The following is a 21,521-nucleotide window of genomic DNA, read 5'->3' as shown; positions in this document are numbered from 1 at the left end:
AAATGCCAACAAAACAAAACAAAAAAACGCAAACAGAAAAACGCCGCATTTCCGGATACAGCATCTTTGCATCACCAGTGCCGATGCTGTATACACACAGACACACACACACACACACACAGGCTGTGCCGCTCACCAGGGCCTGTTCAGCCCACGGTGGAGCCTGTCAGGCGCTACGCTAACGACAGCACAGGGAAAGCGACCGCAGGGCACAAGACCGTCGGCACACGGCACACGGCACACAGACCTAGCAGACATGCCGTAGCACAGCGAGGGGGAGAGGCAAGCTTACCTTCTACAGGGTAGAAAAAGAACAGAGCGGTGAAGGAAGAACAGAAAAGAACAGAAACACAGACGTTTAAAACGGTCAGAAGCACTCGGCAAATGGGAAGGTGGCAAAAGAAAAGAGGACCAGGGGCAGGATGGGTAGAACGACATGGGAGAAGATAGACAGCATGCTAAGCAGGAATAATTTAGTGTCAAAGAGAGTTTCAAGCCACCAGCAACTTAAAAAAGTAAATGGCAACTTATTTTACACAGAATGCTTGCAGAAATTAGATATCTATCTGGACAAAAAAAAACTGTAAACTGCCCCAAAATGCCACTCCAAAGCAAAATGTTGCTTTACTTTCAGAAGATACGCAATGATTTACATTGTATTTAACAAAGAAAAATCTTGCTTGAGCATACAAATACAAAATTTGCTAACCGACAGCTTCAGTGCCACAGTCCTGCCGCAAGGCATTGTGGGAGCAGTGTGTGCAAAAGGTATGAAATGGCCAGCTTTCAGCTGCTGACCAAGCCACAACCTGCTAAATCCTGCTTTGGTCGGCTGGAATCAGCTGGAGAGTTTGGAGTTTGGATTTGGCAGTTTCACCAAACCAGCATCCGCTTCGCCTGCAGGAGGGGGTGAGGGGGTTTTACGGGGCTGGGGGGGGGGGGGGTTTACGGGGCCGGGGGGGTTACCTTGTTGGCCCAGGCGTCCTCGTCCCAGGACGTAAGCTGCAGGACGCGGATGATCTCGTTGATCTCGCTGCTCATCTTCTCGAAGGTGAAGTTGCGGTTCTTCAGCGCCTCCTCCACGCCCTGGCTCTGCGCGCTCTTCGTTGTCACAAAGATCTTTATGGCTGAGGGGAAAAAAACACCAAAACCCTCTGTTATGCTCAACCCCCGACTTCGCTTTTTACAGGACAGACTTCCAGACAAACAGACAGAATGAAAAGGAGCTGACTAAGGATGAAGCAGCTGGTTGAAAATGGCTCATTCTAATGAACAGAAGATGAGGTGGAGAGTACCGTTAATGAACATGCCAAAGCTGAAGAAAATTAAATGCTTGAACTACTGTTGCCTGATGAATAGAGCATGGGGATACCCATAATCCCACAGGGTCTGCGGGAGAGATAGGATAGGACAGGGTCACCTGATATGAGCACAGGCAGCAGCTCCTTGACCGTGTTCATGGAGTTGACCAGCATCACTCTGTGCTCCTGGTGAGTGAGCTCCTGCTGGCGCTCGTCAATCATCTTCGCCATTTTCGTCATTCCTGGTCAAAGAGCAGACAGACAGACAGACACACACACACACACACACACACACACACACACACACACACACACACACACACACACACACACACACACACACACACACACACACACACACACACACACACACACACACACACACACACACACCAACATATACAACTATTAAGCAATTACATCTTAGAAACATCTTAGCATTCTGACTCACACCAAGCATATTAAATTATACAATTATACAACCAACTACTAAAATCAGGGAAATACATAGTGCAAAGAGAAAATGTGATAATTAACATTCAAATACTCATTTATTAGATAGAGATATTCACAATATTATGAAATAGCTAAATTAGCTTTAAAGACTGATCATTCACATACATAATGAGGATCTTAAATGTAACCTACAGGATTCCGGTGGTTTTTCATACACAAAGAGAGGGGAAGCAGACTAACCTGGTCCCAGATTTTTAGTGTACGTTATGAGGTCTTCCATCGACTCCACCACCTCAGCCACCGTCAGATATTCCAGAATACCTTTGCAGACGCGGATGATTTTGCGAACCTGCATTGCATTAATAAAAAAACACACCTTTAAAATATCTTCTCTTTAAGTGACCAACTTGCAAATGAGCAAATTCCCTACAGCATATCAATACTTCTGTATAATACAGGCACACATTATCAGAAAACTCTAGCTATTGATTATATTTATATAAATAACACTTGGGCCACAATGAACATTCAAGTTTACAGCTTTTTTGCATGTAATCAGTTTAGCATCACTGTACACTGTCTGAGTGAGTAAAATTAGCATTTCACAATTAATGAGCATTTCCATTCTGAACTTTGCATTTGGTGATGTATAGTTGCCGTACTTAATACCATAAAAGTGACCAATATGAAGGGCAGTTCCGCTTCATCATGATCTCTGATGCAAGGGACCAAGTCTGCCTTTTCTCTGCATCGTGGCTTGCCTTGTGATGAAAGGGCTTTTGAAAATCTTGCGCTCTTAAAGCGTTTAATGTGATTTACACTTCTGCTGGCTGACGGCAATAAAAGGCAATCAAATGCAAACACGCATGCAGGCACGTACGTACACACACACACAGTGCATATGTGCAGACACACTTGGACACACACACACCAGGATATGAAACTGAACAAATACAAGCTAAAGATGAAGAAGGGTATGAGAGAGAATGAGTCAGCTGCCCTGATAACTGCCCTGAGTGTACCACTGGGCTATCTGCAATAAGAGCAATGGGGAGGGGCTCTCATGCATACACACTGTGACTCTGTGACTGATCACTCCTGCTGATCAGCCTATCGGTTGTGTTGTCGTAGGTTGTGTTCTGTCATGGCGTTGCACACTACGTTGTGCGGTGCGTAGTGTCGCACTGCGGTGTGTAGTGTGATGTGGTACAGTGTGGAATAGAGTGTCGTCGTGCGGTTTAAGAGGTGGTATAGTTTGTTATTGTGCGGGGTAAGTTGTGGTATAGTGTGGTGGTGTAAGTTGTGGTATAGTGTGGTGGTGTAAGTTGTGGTATAGTGTGGTGGTGTAAGTTGTGGTATAGTGTGGTGGTGTAAATTGTGGTATAGTGTGGTGGTGTAAGTTGTCGTATAGTGTGGTGGTGTAAGTTGTGGTATAGTGTGGGGGTGTAAGTTGTGGTGGTGTAAGTTGTGGTATAGTGTGGTGGCGTAAGTTGGGGTATAGTATGGGGGTGTAAGTTGTGGTATAGTGTGGTGGTGTAAGTTGTCGTATAGTGTCGTGGTGTAAGTTGTGGTATAAGTTGTGGTATAGTGTCGTGGTGTAAGTTGTGGTATAGTGTCGTGGTGTAAGTTGTGGTATAAGTTGTGGTATAGTGTCGTGGTGTAAGTTGTGGTATAAGTTGTGGTATAGTGTCGTGGTGTAAGTTGTGGTATAAGTTGTGGTATAGTGTGGTGGTGTAAGTTGTGGTATAGTGTGGTGGTGTAAGTTGTGGTATAGTGTGGTGGTGTAAGTTGTGGTATAGTGTGGTGGTGTAAGTTGTGGTATAGTGTGGGGGTGTAAGTTGTGGTGGTGTAAGTTGTGGTATAGTGTGGTGGCGTAAGTTGGGGTATAGTATGGGGGTGTAAGTTGTGGTATAGTGTGGTGGTGTAAGTTGTCGTATAGTGTCGTGGTGTAAGTTGTGGTATAAGTTGTGGTATAGTGTCGTGGTGTAAGTTGTGGTATAGTGTCGTGGTGTAAGTTGTGGTATAAGTTGTGGTATAGTGTCGTGGTGTAAGTTGTGGTATAAGTTGTGGTATAGTGTCGTGGTGTAAGTTGTGGTATAAGTTGTGGTATAGTGTGGTGGTGTAAGTTGTGGTATAGTGTGGTGGTGTAAGTTGTGGTATAGTGTGGTGGTGTAAGTTGTGGTATAGTGTTGTGGTATAAGTTGTGGTATAGTGTCGTGGTGTAAGTTGTGGTATAAGTTGTGGTATAGATGTATATTAAGGTGCACCGTACCTCGGCCTCGTCGAAGGTCAGGAGCAGATCTGAGGTCCCGGAGAGGATTCCGCGGGAGCCATCGATGAGGTAATCGCGGGCGGGGACGGAGTAGGGGTCGGATTTCAGCATCTGCGCGGCCTGGACCAGCTTCCCGCAGGCGTTCTCCACCCTGCCAACCGGAACAGCGCCACTCAGAGGGACCGCAGGGAAGCGCACGCAATCTACCACCAATGTAACGCCACCATCCTCACTTCTCTTATTTATCACTCACTACATCAGAGAATACTCCATTGCGGATTTCACACTTTGCGGGAGTACCATTTTTCACTTGCCGACGCACAGCCATCTTGTAATCTCCATGCTCAGTTACCCATTCTTACCCTCTTTCAATACACTAACAAATTCTTCCAAAATTCAGTATCAGCTTGCATCCAGTCTGATGTTTCACTGTGCAATCCACCAATCAAATGACCCTCATCAAGGGACTCCAAACACAAGATGGACAAACAAACTCCCCCATCCCGTCCCTCCCTTTAATAGTTCAGCACTCTCCCACACTGCCGGCCAGGAATGTCCAGAGACGACACAGAGGACACAGGGAGGGCTGGCTTCTCCCTGAAGGGGTTTTATTACCGGTTCAAAGATTTTTACGCTAGCAAACAAGCTGATGAATATATGTGCTCTGCCTCCTAGCAAGAAATGTGTTCAGAGGAGGATCAGCCAAGAAATCACACAGAGGGAAATCATTTAACATGTTTCCCTGTCAATGAAACTGGGTGCAATGGTAGTCCAGCCAATTTCCTGTCACTGCCATCTCCTGTTAGTTTGTCTGTGAGCCTCCAGTTTGTTTGTCTGTGAGTCTGAGTATCTATATAATATTGAATACTTACTGAACAGACGGGTAGGTTTGCAGCACACAAAAAAAGAGAGCCTTCAGCTTTTATCATTGATGCATTCATTCGATCCAAATGGAGTGTAACTATTTTGACTTGCATCTCTGTGAATAGTGCTTATCCTAATGTACTATATTATAACTGTGGCTGTTGTCTTAGCCTTCAAAAAAAGATCCTTCTCTCAAGGGACTTCCTGCTTAAATACACAAAAACTTTCAGACAACAGTTCACTGCCTGGACTTTATAAAGATAATAACTGCCTACGGCTGTTGTCAATTTTTATTAGGTCCACAGCAGCAGTGATTGCCCTATAAACGGAAGGTTCCGGAACCATAACCGCTGTTGTGTTGTGCAGGCAGATGGATGTTCTGTTCTCTGTGAGTCACTCCAGCACTCCCCTGCCTTTTACAGGAGCTCCCATGATGCCCATCTCCCAGCACCGTAGCAGAGAGATGCAGAACTACACCTTCCTGCTGTTCAGCACATAAGGGAGGGGTGCAAACGGCCCTGAGTAGGGTGTACTGGAGCCGCAGACACAGAGCCCGGGGAGAAACCCACACAGTCTTATTCCCAACGTGCTCAGACCTCCTCCTGCTCCTCCTTCAGCACCAGGCGAGCGTTACCCGCTCTTCCCCTGGGCTCGGAGCCTCCTCAGAGGGGGAGATTGGCCAGTTTTCCCCTCTCTGAGGAGGAGAGAGACGTGGCGTGCGGGTGGGGGCCACACAGTGGGATCTTCAGCTTTCAACAGCTCACACTCTGCCTCTGCTGTCTGAGCGGAGCGTGGTGGGGGCGGTGCGTGTCCGGGAACAGGAGAGAGAGAAGAGAGGAAGGGAGAGGGAGAATAAGAGAGAGGGAGGAGAGAATAATAGAGGGGGAGGGAAAGACGGAGGGTGAGAGAATATAAGAGAAAGGGGGAGGGGAAAGGAGGAGGAACAGGGGAAAGGGCACAACAAGAGGACAGGGAGAGAAAGACCAGCAGAGAAAGAGAGAGAATGAAAGGGGGAGGAGTGAGAGGGGGACAGGAGGGGGGCAGACCGTTTCAGGGTGCCAGACTGGCTTGGGGCAGGAATGCACTGGAGTGGGACGCACATGGCAACCCGAAACGCCCCTATCAGACAAGAGGGGCGGGCTCCAGTGCGAGGCTCAACCCGGCCTCAGTCACACCGGCACACTGCAGGCGAGAGGTGAGCCTGGCTGGGCTGCGTAGCATAGCATAGCATAGCGCTCTCTGGTGTTCTCCCACAGCGAGCCGGGACGCCCAGCCTCAGCCCAGGGACGCGGACAATATGTGCAGATCGCCAGCGAGGCCATAACCGCACACTTTACGATACATGTATTCAGCAGACGATCGTTTCAGAAGTTAACGGGGAGCAGCTGTTGAGAGACAAATTTATCGTATTTACGACTTTGCCTTTGTCCTTTGAGAGCCTCCCCTGTTCAGACGCCAGATTGAGTAATGCCATTCTGTTCTTAGACACTTGATACAAGAGCACTCTCTGCTTGGTCATCTTAAAACGTTTCACACCATAAAGTACTTAAAGTAATTGGAGAGCAGCCCCTTTTTGATACATCGAGCAAAGTACTTCCCCAGAGGCACGCCTTTCTACAAGAAGCCCCAACCTGAGAGAAATCCTCCAGCCCAAGTAAGGGCCTCTTCTGGCTTCTCAATTTCACGACCAACAGCCTCATTTGATTCATGCCCAGTTGGCAAGAGAGGCAGTGCACGCTAGGCAAGTAACAATTAATCAACCCCCAATTCCTACACCGTGTCTCTGTCAATGCGCAATATTGCTAAAATGCAGTGCCATTTCTTCGCTATGATGGATAGTGATAAGGGTTTCATATGTAGCAGCTTCTTTCTGCTTAGTCATGTGGCTCAACTGGCTGCCATCTTTTTTTATACTGTACTGAGGCTGATGCAAAGTGTGCAGATGATGTATATACACCAATATTTTATGGCTTCTTTGACTTTCATATATAGTCAAAATTATGAACAATATAAAACACTAAAGTATGCATGGCATTTGTAATAGCTAGCACTATATACTGTACACAGAAGATAATTAAACAGCATTTGTTCCACAGATGTCTTATAATACTCCATGTATATAACTGGTGGTTACTTTTGGGCTTAATCATGAAAATAACTTCAAAATCTTGTAGGAAAATAAAACTCCAAGGCAGCAACAATGCAATGCAAAGGAAATGGCATCATCACAATAGGGACAGCCTAGAGGAGACCTGTGAGCCGTCCAATCAAATGGCTCTGCGCATTATCCAAATAACATGAAGACTGGGCGGGGCTTCGTGCCACTTAACATTCCAATGTGACCTCTGGCATAGTTCGGCTGGCCTTATTTTAAAGCACCTTATCTTAACACGCCCAGCTAGAACAGGAGCTCCTGTCCCCATTAAGGGCATTGGCAGTTGCTCCTGAAGGGATCTCAAACCCCAGTCCTGGAGGGCTGCAGTGTCTACCACTTTTACATTACATTATTGCCATTTGGCAGACGCTCTTATCCAGAGCAACGTACAGCTGATTAGACTAAGCAGGAGACAATCCTCCCCTGGAGCAATGCAGGGTTAAGGGCCTTGCTCAAGGGCCCAATGGCTGTGCAGATCTTATTGTGGCTACACTGGAATTAGAACCACCTACCTTGCATGTCCCAGTCATTTAACTTAACCACTACGCTACAGGCCCCCACTTCTGGTGGGATTCTGCCCTTACTGAAGTTATTGAGAGCACACGCCTCGTTTCCTGCCGATTGACAGGAACCGTAGAACCCTGCAGATGCTATGGCCCTGGGGGACTACAGCATGAGATCTGTCACAAAGTCATCATACCAGTGTCTGTTAGAGTTTCACATGTTCGTGCACTAAGTCTCTGGAAAAAGGCTCCGGAAAAAGACAAGACTCTGACTAAAGATCTTTTTGGATTTATTTAGGCCTCTAGGCCGTTGCCTTGGGGACAGACAGATGGCTAACGGAGCGCTAACGGAGCGCTAACGAAGCGCTAACGAAGCGCTAACGGCTTACTTGATGAAGGCAGGAGGCATGTCTCTTTTCATGATCTGGTCCTCTGTTGTCTGAACGGTATCCTTCCCCACCTGGAGAGCAGAAGAAGAAGAGGAGGAAAGTCAGGTAAACGCTGCATCGCTGTGGCTGGGACAGTCACGCAGAAAGAGGAAACATCCTGTGGAAATAAACAGACTTCCTTTTTCATTCAGCGGCACTGCCCGTTTAATAGGGTTCTCATTGTGCAATAAACCTGGAACAATAACACTCTGTGTGAACAATGCAGTGAGTGGCCACACTCTGGTGCCCGGGCTCTGGGGAGATGCCAGAACAGCAGCCAGGCTGGAGAAGAAACATCTCAACTCGCCCTCAATGGCGTTCAGTCACTGTGCTAACCGCTACACATCATTAGCTTTAGCCGCTATGCTGGAGACAAAACATCTCAACTCGCCCTCAATGGCGTTCAGTCACTGTGCTAACTGCTACATATCATTAGCTTTAGCCGCTATGCTGGAGACAAAACATCTCAACTCGCGCCCTCAATGGCGTTCAGCCACTGTGCTAACTGCTACACATCACTAGCTTTAGCCGCTATGCTGAAGACAAAACATCTCAACTCGCGCCCTCAATGGTGCTCAGTCACTGTGCTAACTGCTACACATCACTAGCTTTAGCCGCTATGCTGGAGACAAAACATCTCAACTCGCCCTCAATGGTGTTCAGTCACTGTGCTAACCGCTACACATCATTAGCTTTAGCTGCTATGCTGGAGACAAAACATCTCAACTCGCCCTCAATGGAGTTCAGTCACTGTGCTAAATGCCTTATACCTCCCTCGTAACATTAGCTACCAAGCTGGAGAGGGAACATGTCAACTCGCCCTCAATGGCGTTCAGTCACTGTGCTAAATGCCTTATATCTCCCTCGTTAGTGTTAGCCACCACCTGGAGAGGGAACATGTCAACTCACCCTCAATGGTGTTCAGTCACTGTGCTAACCGCTACACATTCCCATCATTAGCTTTAGCCGCTATGTCTGGACTCTCCTACAATGGAGTTCAGTCACTGTGCCAACTGCTCTATATCTCCCCCTCGTTAGCTAAACCACCTTTGGCTTTAGGCTTTGTGAAATTCCAATTTCCTTCCGTCAGAAAATGTAGGGCAGGTTAGGGATTAAAGTCTCAATCCCACAAGTGATATGCCAAAGAACAATACAGGGCAAAATCCATAGTGGAGGGAAAACGGTTGCCAGGTAGGGAAAACCGGGCACATCCAGGCACGCCCAAGAGCTAGGCCGCACTCAGTGGGGCGTGGCCGGCTCCCACAATACACAAACTGCAGCGGTTCTCCGTCATGAGGCCAGTGGTCATAAATCAGGCGGGAGCCGGGGGGCGGGGGTTCTTCCCTGGGGGAGTTGGGGGAAGGGCCCGTGCAGAACTGCTGACGCTCCACCCAGCAGAGGAGACAGACGAGGACCGAACGCCAGCAGTGGTGCCTGAGTGGAGACGGACCCAGAGCGGGGAACTTTGACCCTCCAACACCTGCAGACCGTGAAAGCACAGCCCGGCCCACGCAGACAAAAGGCAGCCTTCAGCAGACGTTGGCTGATAAAAGCCAAGCACTGCTTACGTAAGTTATTCCAGAGAGACAGTATGGTTTACAGAGTGCAGGCACTCAACACAAACACAGGATAAACACCAGCATACAACACTGAAGGATAAACACTGCAGGTTTACACTAAGGCCGGGCCATTAGCTCACTGTGACTGGGTCACATCGGTCTTTGTCCTGAAAGGGGCAGGGTCAGCTAAAGTCCACTAATACTACAGCATTTGAGCTGTAATTCTTCTGTGGATGAGAAATCATTCCAGTTGTAGCTCGATCGGGGCACTAAAAGACCAGTGATTTAGGAAAGACGGTCCTTAAGGACAGTGACAGATTGCATAAGTGCCAGGAGCAGGGCTCTGGGGTGGCTGTGGGCTACACAGCACTGACTCATTGGATACAATAAGCAGCTTCTGGTCAGCAAGGGGACACAAAATAGGAGCGAGATAGGATAGGTATTCCATAATGAGATTGGAAATGCAGCACGGACAAAACCGGCTGATTGGGATCACTGCCCTTTGAGGACAGGGACAAAACCGGCTGATTGGGATCACAGCCCTTTGAGGACAGGGACAAAACCGGCTGATTGGGATCACAGCTCTTTGAGGAAAGGGACAAAACTGGCCCTTTGGGATCAGGGCCCTTTGTGCACAGGGACAAAACCGGCCGTTTGGGATCAGAGCACTTTCAGGACAGGGACAAAACCAGCCCATTGGGATCAGAGCCCTTTGAGGACAGGGACAAAACCGGCCGTTTGGGATCTGAGCCCTGTGAGGACAGGGACAAAACCAGCCGTTTGGGATCAGAGCCCTTTGAGGACAGGGACAAAACCAGCCGTTTGGGATCAGAGCCCTTTGTTCCCGTTGGCATGGTGACAACGCATCACCTGTTTATCACGTCTCCTATCTGCTCTGTGAGAGGCCAGGGCAAAACTCCTCGCTACCTTTTATTGTAGTTCAGCGGTCAGCGAGTGGACCGGACACAGGAAGTTACACGGATTTCCTGAGCGCTCGCCGGGACCACGGGGGCCTGCGGTTTCCTCCTCTGCCGCTGCTCAACAGAGCGTAAAATGAGGTATCCACAGCAGACAATCTGTATTAACAGACAATACCATTTACACTGTGGACTGTATAAAAGAAACACCAGTTTTAAGACCCTGAAATTCTCCAACCATCACTACCACAGTGACCGGATCCTGCTTCTGGGCCCTGTCAGGCAAAACTGGCACAAATGCATTCCAATGCCACCACTTCAACCTTAAAGAATTAATCAAGCGCAACTTTCCCTCGATCATAGCATCACTGACACTGACAGAATTACAGCGCTGACCTTCGGAGTTAGAATGCGAAATGTAGTTGGCATTTAAAAGGAACGGAGCATTTTAATGCGAACAAAAAAGGTTAAGGCTGCATAAATCACTCCACAGGGACTGGTGCCCTTGAGCACTGATCGATTGTTTTCACCAATAAAATAAAGGGGGCGGGGAGGGTGCATATCGATTGACATTCACCTACAGCATGGAGGAAGCTCAACTTTATTGACTAATTTCTCACACTGGTCTGTACTCGCTATCAGCTATCAGCCACAGCGCTAATGGCAGCACACAGACAGGAAGCATTTGTATTTTACACAGCTGAAAGAGGTGTAGCTAGGTAAAAATAAGTTACTGCTGAATGTGTCCGCATGTTTTTTTTTGTTTTTTGGTTTTTTACAATTTAGACCGAGAAGTCGACAAGTGCATGAAAACAAACTGTAACTGTATAATGAATATAAAAATAAATGGAATTCTGTCAAATGGAAATCAGGCCTTTTTTAAAAAGAAGTAGCTTCGTCAGGCTAAACATAAAGCCGTGTCAGGAGTCTTGTTTGAACTTCTTGATGTAATCGTGCTGTTTTCTTAAGGAATTTCCCCAAAGGTCCAGGTTTGTTACTGGGAGCTCCTCAGAACAGATATCCGGTTTAAGGTCACAGCGAGTTTACGGACGGCTCCGGCAGACCTCCGGCGTGCCCACGGCTGCACACAGCGCCCAGCAGGGCTCTCGCTCTCCAAAAGCCAAAATTACACACGAGAGTTCAGCTCTCACCGAGCAACCCAGCATCCACAGCGCTCTCTCCGACTCCCATTCAAGCTGCGAAACAAATCTCGCAACAACATATTCTATTCTTAAGACTTGGCTTGACTTGGCTCCACTCTTCAAAGAAAGGGAAAGTCTCCTCAGAGACTTGGGCCTGAAAAGGCCTGTAATGGTACACAGAATTACACGTTTTTCCCAGTGATTCATGCGTCTTCCAGCATCGGAGTACTCAAAGTACAGGAGCGTCTCTCCATGTTGGAGCAGAGCCAGTTCCCTCTGTGGCCGGCTGAAATAACGCGTTCCATATGACCAGTTCCTGGCTTTGTTTAAATTTAGCGTCTGGGGGATTTCATTTTCAGGGAATAAAAGTCTTCTCTCGGTCTTGTCAGTGTGATGCAGGGCTGAATTTGTGAGCTAACTTGAGTACAGAAAACTATTGTGAAATTTTGTTGCAAAGCCTGATATTCAACTACACTGTTTATGTACACCAGACAATAACCAATGGTCCTTACAAATGATTGGATGCATATAAACCTGTAAAAATGTATAAGGACAGTGGCTTTTTTGGTTGGTTATACAGTCGGTGAGCTATATGGAGAACATATGGTAAGCGTCTTATTATACAGTCAGAATAAGAGCATTACACAGCCAGCCGGCTTTTTATGTCCTACATTCATGTTGTCACCCAAAAATGGGTTCTTCCCCTGGAAGGCATTAGATTTGACCCAAGTTGGTCCCAAACAGAAAACACAAAGACCTCTCTCTCACACTGGCCCTGACCTAAATTAACTGCTTTAAATATAGAGCGGGGTCTCCAGTACTGCTGTTGTTGAGGGGGAACGCTGACCCAAGCCCCTCTCTGACTCCACTCTGCCACTCTCCCCCTCCCCCACTGAGTGAGATGGGACAGGCCAAGACCCCAGCAAACGAGAATGGCTGGAAGATGAGTCATCGGTTCCATCCTTTTTTAAAGCGGCGCCGGCCAAAAACGTGCCGCACTAATGCTAATGCTATGCCAAAGGTTAGCCACCAGATGCCGTACTAATGCTACGCTAAAGGCTAGCCACCACATACAGCGCTAATGCTACATTAAAGGCCGGCTGCCATATGCTCTGCTAATGCTACGCTAAAGGCCAGCCACCACATACTGCGCTAATGCTATGCTAAACGCCAGCCACCACATACTGCGCTAATGCTACGCTAAAGGCTGGCTGCCATATGCAGTGCTAATGCTACGCTAAAGGCCAGCCAGCTCCTCGGACACGTGGACAGATGTCTCCACTCGCCGCCACGGAAAAGTTTCCACTCCTCCGGCCGGCTGCCAGTGGCACAGAGACGGATGCAGCCCTGCCGATAAGGCCCCAGGCCCCACAGAACAGCCAGCCTTTGTCCACATACTCTCAGCCGAGGAGAAAGAGCCTCTTCAAGCTGAAAGGAGCAGACAGACACCCTGCCCAGACAAATGTGGAACAGCTTTTAGCAGCATTTCTCCACTTCTACACATCTAAAAAGGGGTTGTAATTCCTACACGGTTCACCCGATATAGATGTCAATCACCGTCAAATTAAAGCTGTCTGACCTTTAACCTCACATTCACCATCTGACCACAAATAAGATATACTGCAGTACAGAGCGAAAATAAAAAACGATAAATGTGTCACTGTACAAATATTTAAGAACTGTACTGTATATGAACACTGGAGGTAGAAAAGCATGGGTAATTAGCCTGGATTGAGCTTCCTCTACATGCCTGCAGTAACCCTTCTGATGCAGCAATGGAATGGCTGTTGCTAGCACCCTCACAAAATAAGCTAGTTAAACACGTTCCAGCAACAAAATAACACAGCAATGACATAAGACAGCCAGGCCAAAGAAAGACGTTCCAGATGTAATTCAACAGAAATAAAAAATGTACAAATTCAAATAAAAAGCAGAGTGACAGCAGAACAAACACAGAAATAAGTAAACTATATGCTGTCATTATTGTGTGATTATATAGTGCCCTTGCATAATGTGATTATATAGTGCAATGCAGGGCAGGAGGCCTTATTCAGTTGTCAGTGCAAACCCGTCCAGCTGCTGGTTTTGTGGTACACCAGCTCTGCCAACGGCTGCCATTTCATGGTTGGCATTTATATAGCGCCTTTATCCAAAGCGCTGTACAATTGATGCTGCTCATTCACCCATTCATACACACACTCACACACCGACCAGCTTGTCAGGAGCATTGCTCAGGGATGCTTCGACACAGCCCGGGCGGGGGATCAAACCGGCAACCTTCCGACTGCCAGACGACTGCTCTTACAGCCTGAGCCATGTCACACCCATTTCAGACCATTTATCAAAACGGTAACGGTACGATAAAGCGCTTCTCTGCGTTTAGCCCTGCACACAGGAAAGGCTGCTCAACCAGTTCAGCGCATTTACATTGCCACAGTCACACACACCCCTGTTCTCACATTTCAGCATTACAGCACCCAGCACTTCCAGTTCCCACAGACAGCGGTTACTCCTGTCCTTCTCACCAGAGAACAATCATCAAAACGGACAGAAAGAAATTACATCTTACGGACTTGTCAGAGTGATTACAACACTGGAGCGTATGTTCCATCTAATGATTTGATAATTTGTCATTTAGGTGACGCTTTTATCCAAAGCGACTCCGATTCAAGGCCCTAGTGTTGGCATTTCAGGCTGCTAAGGGGACTGCCCCACCTTACATACAATCCTTAATCACTCCTTACTCCCCAGCTAGACCACTCCGGTCTGCCAGCTCTGGTCGCCTTATGGTTCCCTCTCTATGAGCACCTGGCGGTCGAGCTGCACGTTCACGCCCATTTTCCGTTCTGGTTCCTCAGTGGTGGAATGACTTGCCTACCACTGTCAGGACAGCAGAATCCCTCCCCCTATTTTGACGCAGACTAAAAACACACCTTTTCAAACTGTACCTTAGTCCTCCCTCCTGATTTCCCCTGCCCCCCTTTCTGATATCCCTTTCCCTCTTGTCTAAACCCCCCCCAAAATAATATAAAAAATAAATAAATAAATAAATAACTAAATAAAATTGCACTTATGATGACTATATGTTTAGAACAACACTTCATGTGTATTTTACTAGTTATGAATGTGATGCTTTAACTTGTGAAGAACCTATGCACTTGTAAGTCACTTTGGATTAAAAGCGTCTGCTAAATGACAAAAAAGTAAATGTAAATAGTTGATTTGACTTGACTCAGCAGGCGAAAATCCCCCAAATAAGGGCCTTGCTCAAGGACCCAGCAGCTGTGTCGATCTTATCGTGGCTTGAACCACAACCTTCTGGGTCGTAGTCATATACCTCAACCTCTAGGTTACAGGCTGCACCCTCAGCACTATTCAGAGTGTATGAATACTTGCATCGACCCCAGCTCTTCAGGAAATCCCGGGGTCTTCAGACATCCGCCATACTTAGCTGCTCTATATCCTTTGCGGATGCATTCCTCGCCCAACACAGTCCCGTTAGGAGAGTAGCCGCTCGCTCTAACTGACGGCGTCTTCCTCGCCCAACACAGTCTACCGCTACGAGTCTCTGCCCGCTCTAATCGACGGCATCTAGCATAAACGCGGTTCAGGCATGAGGCCCATGTTTACCGCGCTGTCTAATGGTGCGTTTCTGTGGTTACACAACCCAGAGCAAGGAGACAAAACTCCACAGCGTCTCCTTTTATAGGAAGGCAGTGCGAGTAATGGGTCCATAAAAGGCTGGGGGGTTCTACTAGCAACAGGCCAAAAAGCACCCCACTGACCATTCTCTCACTGCAAACTCCTGGAAGAACAAGGTTCTACAGAGCTCCCCCTGACCGTTCTCTCACTGCAAACTCCTGGAAGAACAAGGTTCTACAGAGCTCCCACTGACCGTTCTCTCACTGCAAACTCCTGGAAGAACAAGGTTCTACAGAGCTCCCACTGACCATTCTCGCACTGTAAACTGCTGGAAGAACAAGGTTCTACAGAGCTCACACTGACCGTTCTCTCACTGTAAACTCCTGGAAGAACAAGGTTCTATAGTGCTCCCACTTTGGTACGTACTAACTGGGAAAACAACTTAGAAACACATCTACTAAATGGGATGAATTGGTGTGGTTTTTCCTTGGAAAAAATGTTAGCGGGGGAGCCCTAATGAAGAGAGTATCTCACAGAATGAAGAACCAGTGCAACAGAAGAGTGTTCAACAGTATTATAATGAAACTGGACCCTGGAACGGTGAGCATAGTACAGCTCATCCCGGGAACACGAGCCTGGCTGCTCTCGTGACGGGCCCGGTCAGGGTCGACAGCTGTTCAGCGCTAAGGCTTTCACACTGTCTGATAAGTGCGGACAGTGGATCTCAGGTGGTGAGGCATACAAACCACACCCTGGGCCACTTCCCGCTGTTCACACAAACCACGGAGAAAGACGCAGTCGCTACGAAGAGCAACAATACGGCTAGGCCTGCACATAAAGCCCAATACAGCCATACAGACTCGCATATCTGCCCTAAAGTCCTTTCTCATTCCTAACATGCAATCAATGAGCTTGACGAATATGAAAAAAAACTACGTAATAAAGATGAAAGGAGAACAAAGTGGTGAGAAATGGAGATTAAAAAGCAGGAGGCCCCTACATTGCCATGACAGGGTCATTCAAAGCAGGAAGAAAACATCTGCATTTAATAACCAGTGACCAAAATGTAGCTTGTGCAAATAAAGTGGTGGAAAGACAAAATCATCCCAAAGATTTATTCTGTGTGCATGCACACCAGTATGAAAGAACTCCTCTCAGACGCTCTTGAAAGAAGTGAAAAGTGTTTGAGCTGAACTAAATCAAAGGCTCTCAGTGTAATTTGTCGTTCCCCAGTGCAGTGCTCGGAGAGCGTCGACCCCAGCAGGCTTCGCTGATGTCATCTTTCCGCTAATCGAAACACAGAGCAGGCACCGCTGACTCATGCAGGGCTCTGACTACGTATCCACACACACACACGCACACACGCACACACGCACACACGCCCCCGCGCCCCCGTGCCCCCGCACGCACGCACGCACGCACGCACGCACGCACACGCACACACGCACACACGCACACACGCACACACACACACACACCAGCCAGCTGTCCCCGATGACCGGCACCACAAATCACCTGTGGCCACGGGCGAGGCCGTGGAAAAGGAGAAGAGGTTTCCGGATGCTTCCGCACCTCCCCGACTCACGCCCCACAGCTCCCGACGGGCCCGCCTCTCCCCTCCCTGCTCTGCCAGGCTACCATGGGGCACCAGTTAGGCACCCGGCCGCTTCCAGAAGATTCTGCTCCACCCGCACCAATCCATAGCAGTGACCTCTGCCGCGTTTGGCGGTAAGGAGTGGGGAAAGGTCGAGCTCAGCGGAGTTCACCTTTGCAGCCCTCTACACAGCTAAGCAGCTGATCCAATTCCTTAGCCCTTTGAAGAGCAGTCTTTTAAAAACTCTAAGAACTCCATTTGTTTGTGACATCAGCATTAGAATGTTCGGCCAGGAACATTCTAAATGACACAATTGTGACCTCTCACCACAGAGGGTTAGAATGACTTGCCCGTTGGTTTTATCTACAGAACCCAAACGTGTGCAAACCTGCTTGAACTAGCTACATCAACAACTACAACATTATAGTCCAAAGTCTGAAATATATTTCCTGTGCGTGATGACAGGAAACCAGCAGCAGCATGTAATAGGAAGCATTTTCTTGTCTGCACACTGTTTAAGCGCCTCACTTGAATATACTTGTTTCCTGCGATCATTAAGCTTTTATCATTTTTGTCCCACACACCAGTTCTGAAAGATGTTAAAACATTTTGGTAAACACACTCTCAGCACACTCTCCAGGCTTGTGGTGGTTCCCCCTTCCACATTTGTACGGTGTTGACTGATGTGGCTCATAGCAGACAGAGATAGCCCCACCCTTCCTGCCCCACAAACAGGAGATGAGCCTGACTCCGCTGCTTCTGAGCACGCAGGTAGCATTTTGGGTAGAGGCCCACCACTCGCACATGTGCGCCAACTGATTTGCTCTTCAAAATCTGGAGCAGTTCCTCTTCGCCTACGTATCGCTGACTGGCTGACTGAAGCCAAGAAACACGATGTGAAGATAGTGAGACAGCTCTATCAGGTCTCAAACTCAAGAAAAACCACTGCTTGGAAAAACTGTGATTAAACAAATAGGCCTAAATGCAATGGGTTATTCAGTTAAATGATCATGAGTCATGACTTAAAAATAAATAAAAAATTAAAATTAAAAGCTAGAACTCAACACACTACAGCCCGAAAAATCCAGTAATGCAACAATAAGGCCAACATTTATGTGAATGTAGTCATTTCCTGCTTGAGTGCTGTGCACGCATGTTTACAATAGAATTTGGATATTCTTAAAAGTTTAAGCTGCTTTTCTATCATTCACAATAGCTCCATTTCCCACACTCAGACAATATTACAGCATAACAGCTTCACAAGGAGCAAGTAGGTTGCGCGTTGTAAAAACAAACACTTTCTTTGTATTTTTGATGTCTTCCCATAATTCTTTGCAAGCAGGAGGGAACAACAAAGAGCCATGACATCAGCGCATTCCGGAATCTGCTAAGTGCCGGGACCTTACAGTTATTCTTAGATTACAGCACAGGCTCGAAACATTGCAGGCAATCAAACTAAACTTTATTTGGCCCCACAATGGGCAATCTCCGACAACGCCAGTGCAACACAGAGGTAGCCCATCTACTAATCCTGCACAGATTAAATCCCTTTGTGAACTGGCCTATATTCAATTCAATTCAATTTTATTTGCATAGTACTTTTCACAGAGGACTGTCACAAAGATGGTTTACAGAGTAACAGGGCAAAAACCCCAAAATAGCAAATACATGGGCTAAAAAAAAACCCCGTTGGCAAGAAGAAAAAAAAGAAGTAGTAGAAAGAAGAAGAAATCTTGTGAGGAACCTGGCTATAGAGTGGGGCCCATGCATAGCACCCCTTAACATACACTCTGGCATTGACCCGGCTTGTGCTAGCATGGCCACCTCTGGCATCGACCCGGCTTGTTCGCAACACCTACACCAGCGGCAATCAACCCTGTTCCTGGAGATCTACTGGCCTCACAGTTATTATGATGTCTGGTTGCACATGCATGATACGCGATTAGACTGCTAACCTACACAAGGAAATGGATAAGAGAAAATTCCACCCACAGCCATGGGTCGGGATATCACTGCGTTGTTCCACAGTTGGGAAAAGAAGAATTCCACCACTCCCATCTCTACACCTTCATAACTAGCCAATTTCATTCAGCGATTCTCCAGCAAACAGGAGAAACACACGGGATCTGTGTTCGAGAGATCACAAATTTTAGAATGTTCTTCTCTGAAGATTCTAATGCTGATGCGATAATCACTACTGGTAATTAAAGCAATGGAGTTCTCGAACATTCCAAAAAAAAAAACAGTTTTTCAAAGGGTTGAATATGACAGGGCAACACAGCCGCATAGCAGCAGTTAAAAACAAACCGGCCAGTGTGACGGCACGGTTCTGTGACGCTGGAACTTTTCCAAAGCACACTCGGGGGTACAGTGACACGCGGAACGTCCGCAGACGCGAGGGGGGGGGGGGGTAAGGTTTCAGTTTGCTGGGGGGGGTCTCCTCCGGTGGGTCCGGGGGGACTTGGCCGCGGACGCAGACAGACATGCAGACCCCGGAGCGAGCCAGGAGCTGGCCCGCTGGTACTGGCCGCTCGGTGATCTCCACAGATGACACCACTTAGGCGAGTGAACAGAAGATGGAGAAGAGGAAGCCACCAAAAGCACTCGTGTAATCATTAAAAAGCAAGAGGCTCCTTTACCTGCCATCTATGGTCTCTGAGCCTTTCTTTACCCCTGCTGTTGCAGTGTTAATGGGCTGGTGCAGGGCTTACCGGTACCACAGTACTACAGTACAGCTGTCACCTGCTTCACAACCAAAAGGAATCTCCCTCAGCCAAATTCTATATAGAATTACCGGCTTATTGATCCTAGAAACTTCCATCTTTAAAAAAAATTTTTTTTTAAAGACATCCCAAATGAGGAGAAAATTAATACTTGCATATTGACAAAATAATTATTTTAACTCACATTTAATTAGTACAAATTGTATCTGCGAAGTGAAATAAAGTTTCACAACTCCTTGGATTAAAAATAAATCCTCTCTGTGCTGGATCCAGCAATATGGTTGTGAGAAAAAAAAACACTTTATTATACACAGCTTGAGATAGAACATGATTTTTTTGCGGATCAGTCCAAAAACTAAAAAAAGGTCTGTCTCCACTTGGCACAAATGCTTCCCTCAAAATAAAAATAGAAAGATTCCTCCTTTCTCAGCAGTGTGTCTCATTACGTCATCCCAAAGAGCAGCCCAGCCAGCGCTGACCCAGGTTAGAGGGCTGGTGGTCAGTTGAGACAGCCTCAGCTGAACACTCCCTGCTCACACAGGGCCAGACCTCCCCCTGGGGTACATTCCATCCGCCTTCTAACCCCGTGTGAGGTCACAATTATGTGATTAGAATGTCTTTGACTAAACATTCTAATGCCGACGCCACAATCACCGCTGGCAAATGAAAGCAATGGAGTTCTAGAACACCAACTTAGAATTTTGCAGAACAAAACATTCCGAAAAGCCAACTCTTCAAAGGGTTAAAAGCAGTATGGAAGGCCTGAATAATGAGGTAAAGCAGGCGGTAAATGCACCGCAGGACCCGAGAGCGTGAGCATCGATTCTGCACGCGGCAGCGGGACGGGAATCGATAACCTCCCTGCGCTTTTCCGCAGAGCGCGGGAGCCGTGCGCTTCATCCATTCCGCTCCCAGCGGCTCTTTTGCAGAAACGCCCGAGTTTCCCCAAATCCAATCGGGTCGACCCCCCGCGTTGCCCAACCCCCCCACCCCCGCCCCCCCCCCCCCCCCCCCGCTGACCAGGCTAAAGCAAGTCCAGGGGAAATCGAGCGTGTCTAAAAACCCCTTCTGAAGATTACATGAAGCAGGGCTGTGGGGTTGAGCGCACAGACCGCAGACCTGCGCGTTTCACACTCCCTTCCCAGCCCCCACTGCAGCCGGAGCAGCCGTTGTCCATAATAGGCAATGTGTGAAGGGTGGACCAGACTACCTGCCTGAACCCTGCAGAGCAAACATCACTGCCTGGTGATTCACCCTGCAGCTTTCACACACACGCCGGCTGCTCGTGGGACTACTCACTATTTCAATCTACATATAAACACGCATTTTATTATTTTTAGAATAGTTCTCTTATTCTTCATAATGCTTAAAAATAAATGCACACAGTTCAGTACATTTCTGACCAGCATTTAAAAATATTCTTGTTTAGATGAACCAGAAACACATTGTGAATTCCTCCTTTTTTTCTTTTTTTTTTACAAAAAAAAACAAAAAAACAATGCATGTTGTATGGTGCACATACAACTCCAACAGCCCCAAGTATGACTGTATGTGAATCAATAAGACAAAGGGCACGGCTGCCCCTGCTCGATTGGTTGGGCCAACCCGTTTCGTTTATCCACCTGCAAACACAGAACGCTCCCTTCTCAATGTTTATGTTTCCGCTGAATTCAGATCATCTCCAGAGTCCGGACACATGTTGTCCCGATCCACACAGACACACAGACACACAGACACAGACACACAGACACACAGACACACACACACACACACACACACACACACACACACACACACACACACACACACACACACACACACACTCTCTCCAAGAATTCATGGAATTCTGCTGGGCCACTTCCCAATTGGCAGAATGGGTCTGCTTCCCGAGGTCAAAGAGGCTCTGGTCTGAACAGACTACCAGAGGAAAAGAGGACCCAAGCACATTCTCCCACAATGCAACAC

The 21,521-nt window shown here is 47.5% G+C and overlaps 1 protein-coding gene across 2 annotated transcripts in view; it reads right to left on the bottom strand.

Moving 5' to 3' along the window:
- LOC133121582 (vinculin) overlaps window positions 1-21,521 on the bottom strand; it is a 45,311-nt gene that overhangs the window by 19,224 nt on the left and 4,566 nt on the right. For both annotated transcript variants that reach the window (XM_061230861.1, XM_061230860.1), the window contains exons 2-6: window positions 7,941-8,011; window positions 4,030-4,180; window positions 1,998-2,106; window positions 1,421-1,543; window positions 967-1,127 (exon numbers count right to left, since the gene is read on the bottom strand). In XM_061230861.1, the coding sequence (XP_061086845.1) occupies window positions 967-1,127; window positions 1,421-1,543; window positions 1,998-2,106; window positions 4,030-4,180; window positions 7,941-8,011 (615 nt within the window). The remainder of the gene's footprint in view (window positions 1-966; window positions 1,128-1,420; window positions 1,544-1,997; window positions 2,107-4,029; window positions 4,181-7,940; window positions 8,012-21,521) is intronic.

Source organism: Conger conger, chromosome 2 (genome assembly GCF_963514075.1).
Source record: "Conger conger chromosome 2, fConCon1.1, whole genome shotgun sequence".
NCBI lineage: Eukaryota > Metazoa > Chordata > Actinopteri > Anguilliformes > Congridae > Conger > Conger conger.
This window is presented reverse-complemented; position numbering and strand designations above follow the sequence as displayed.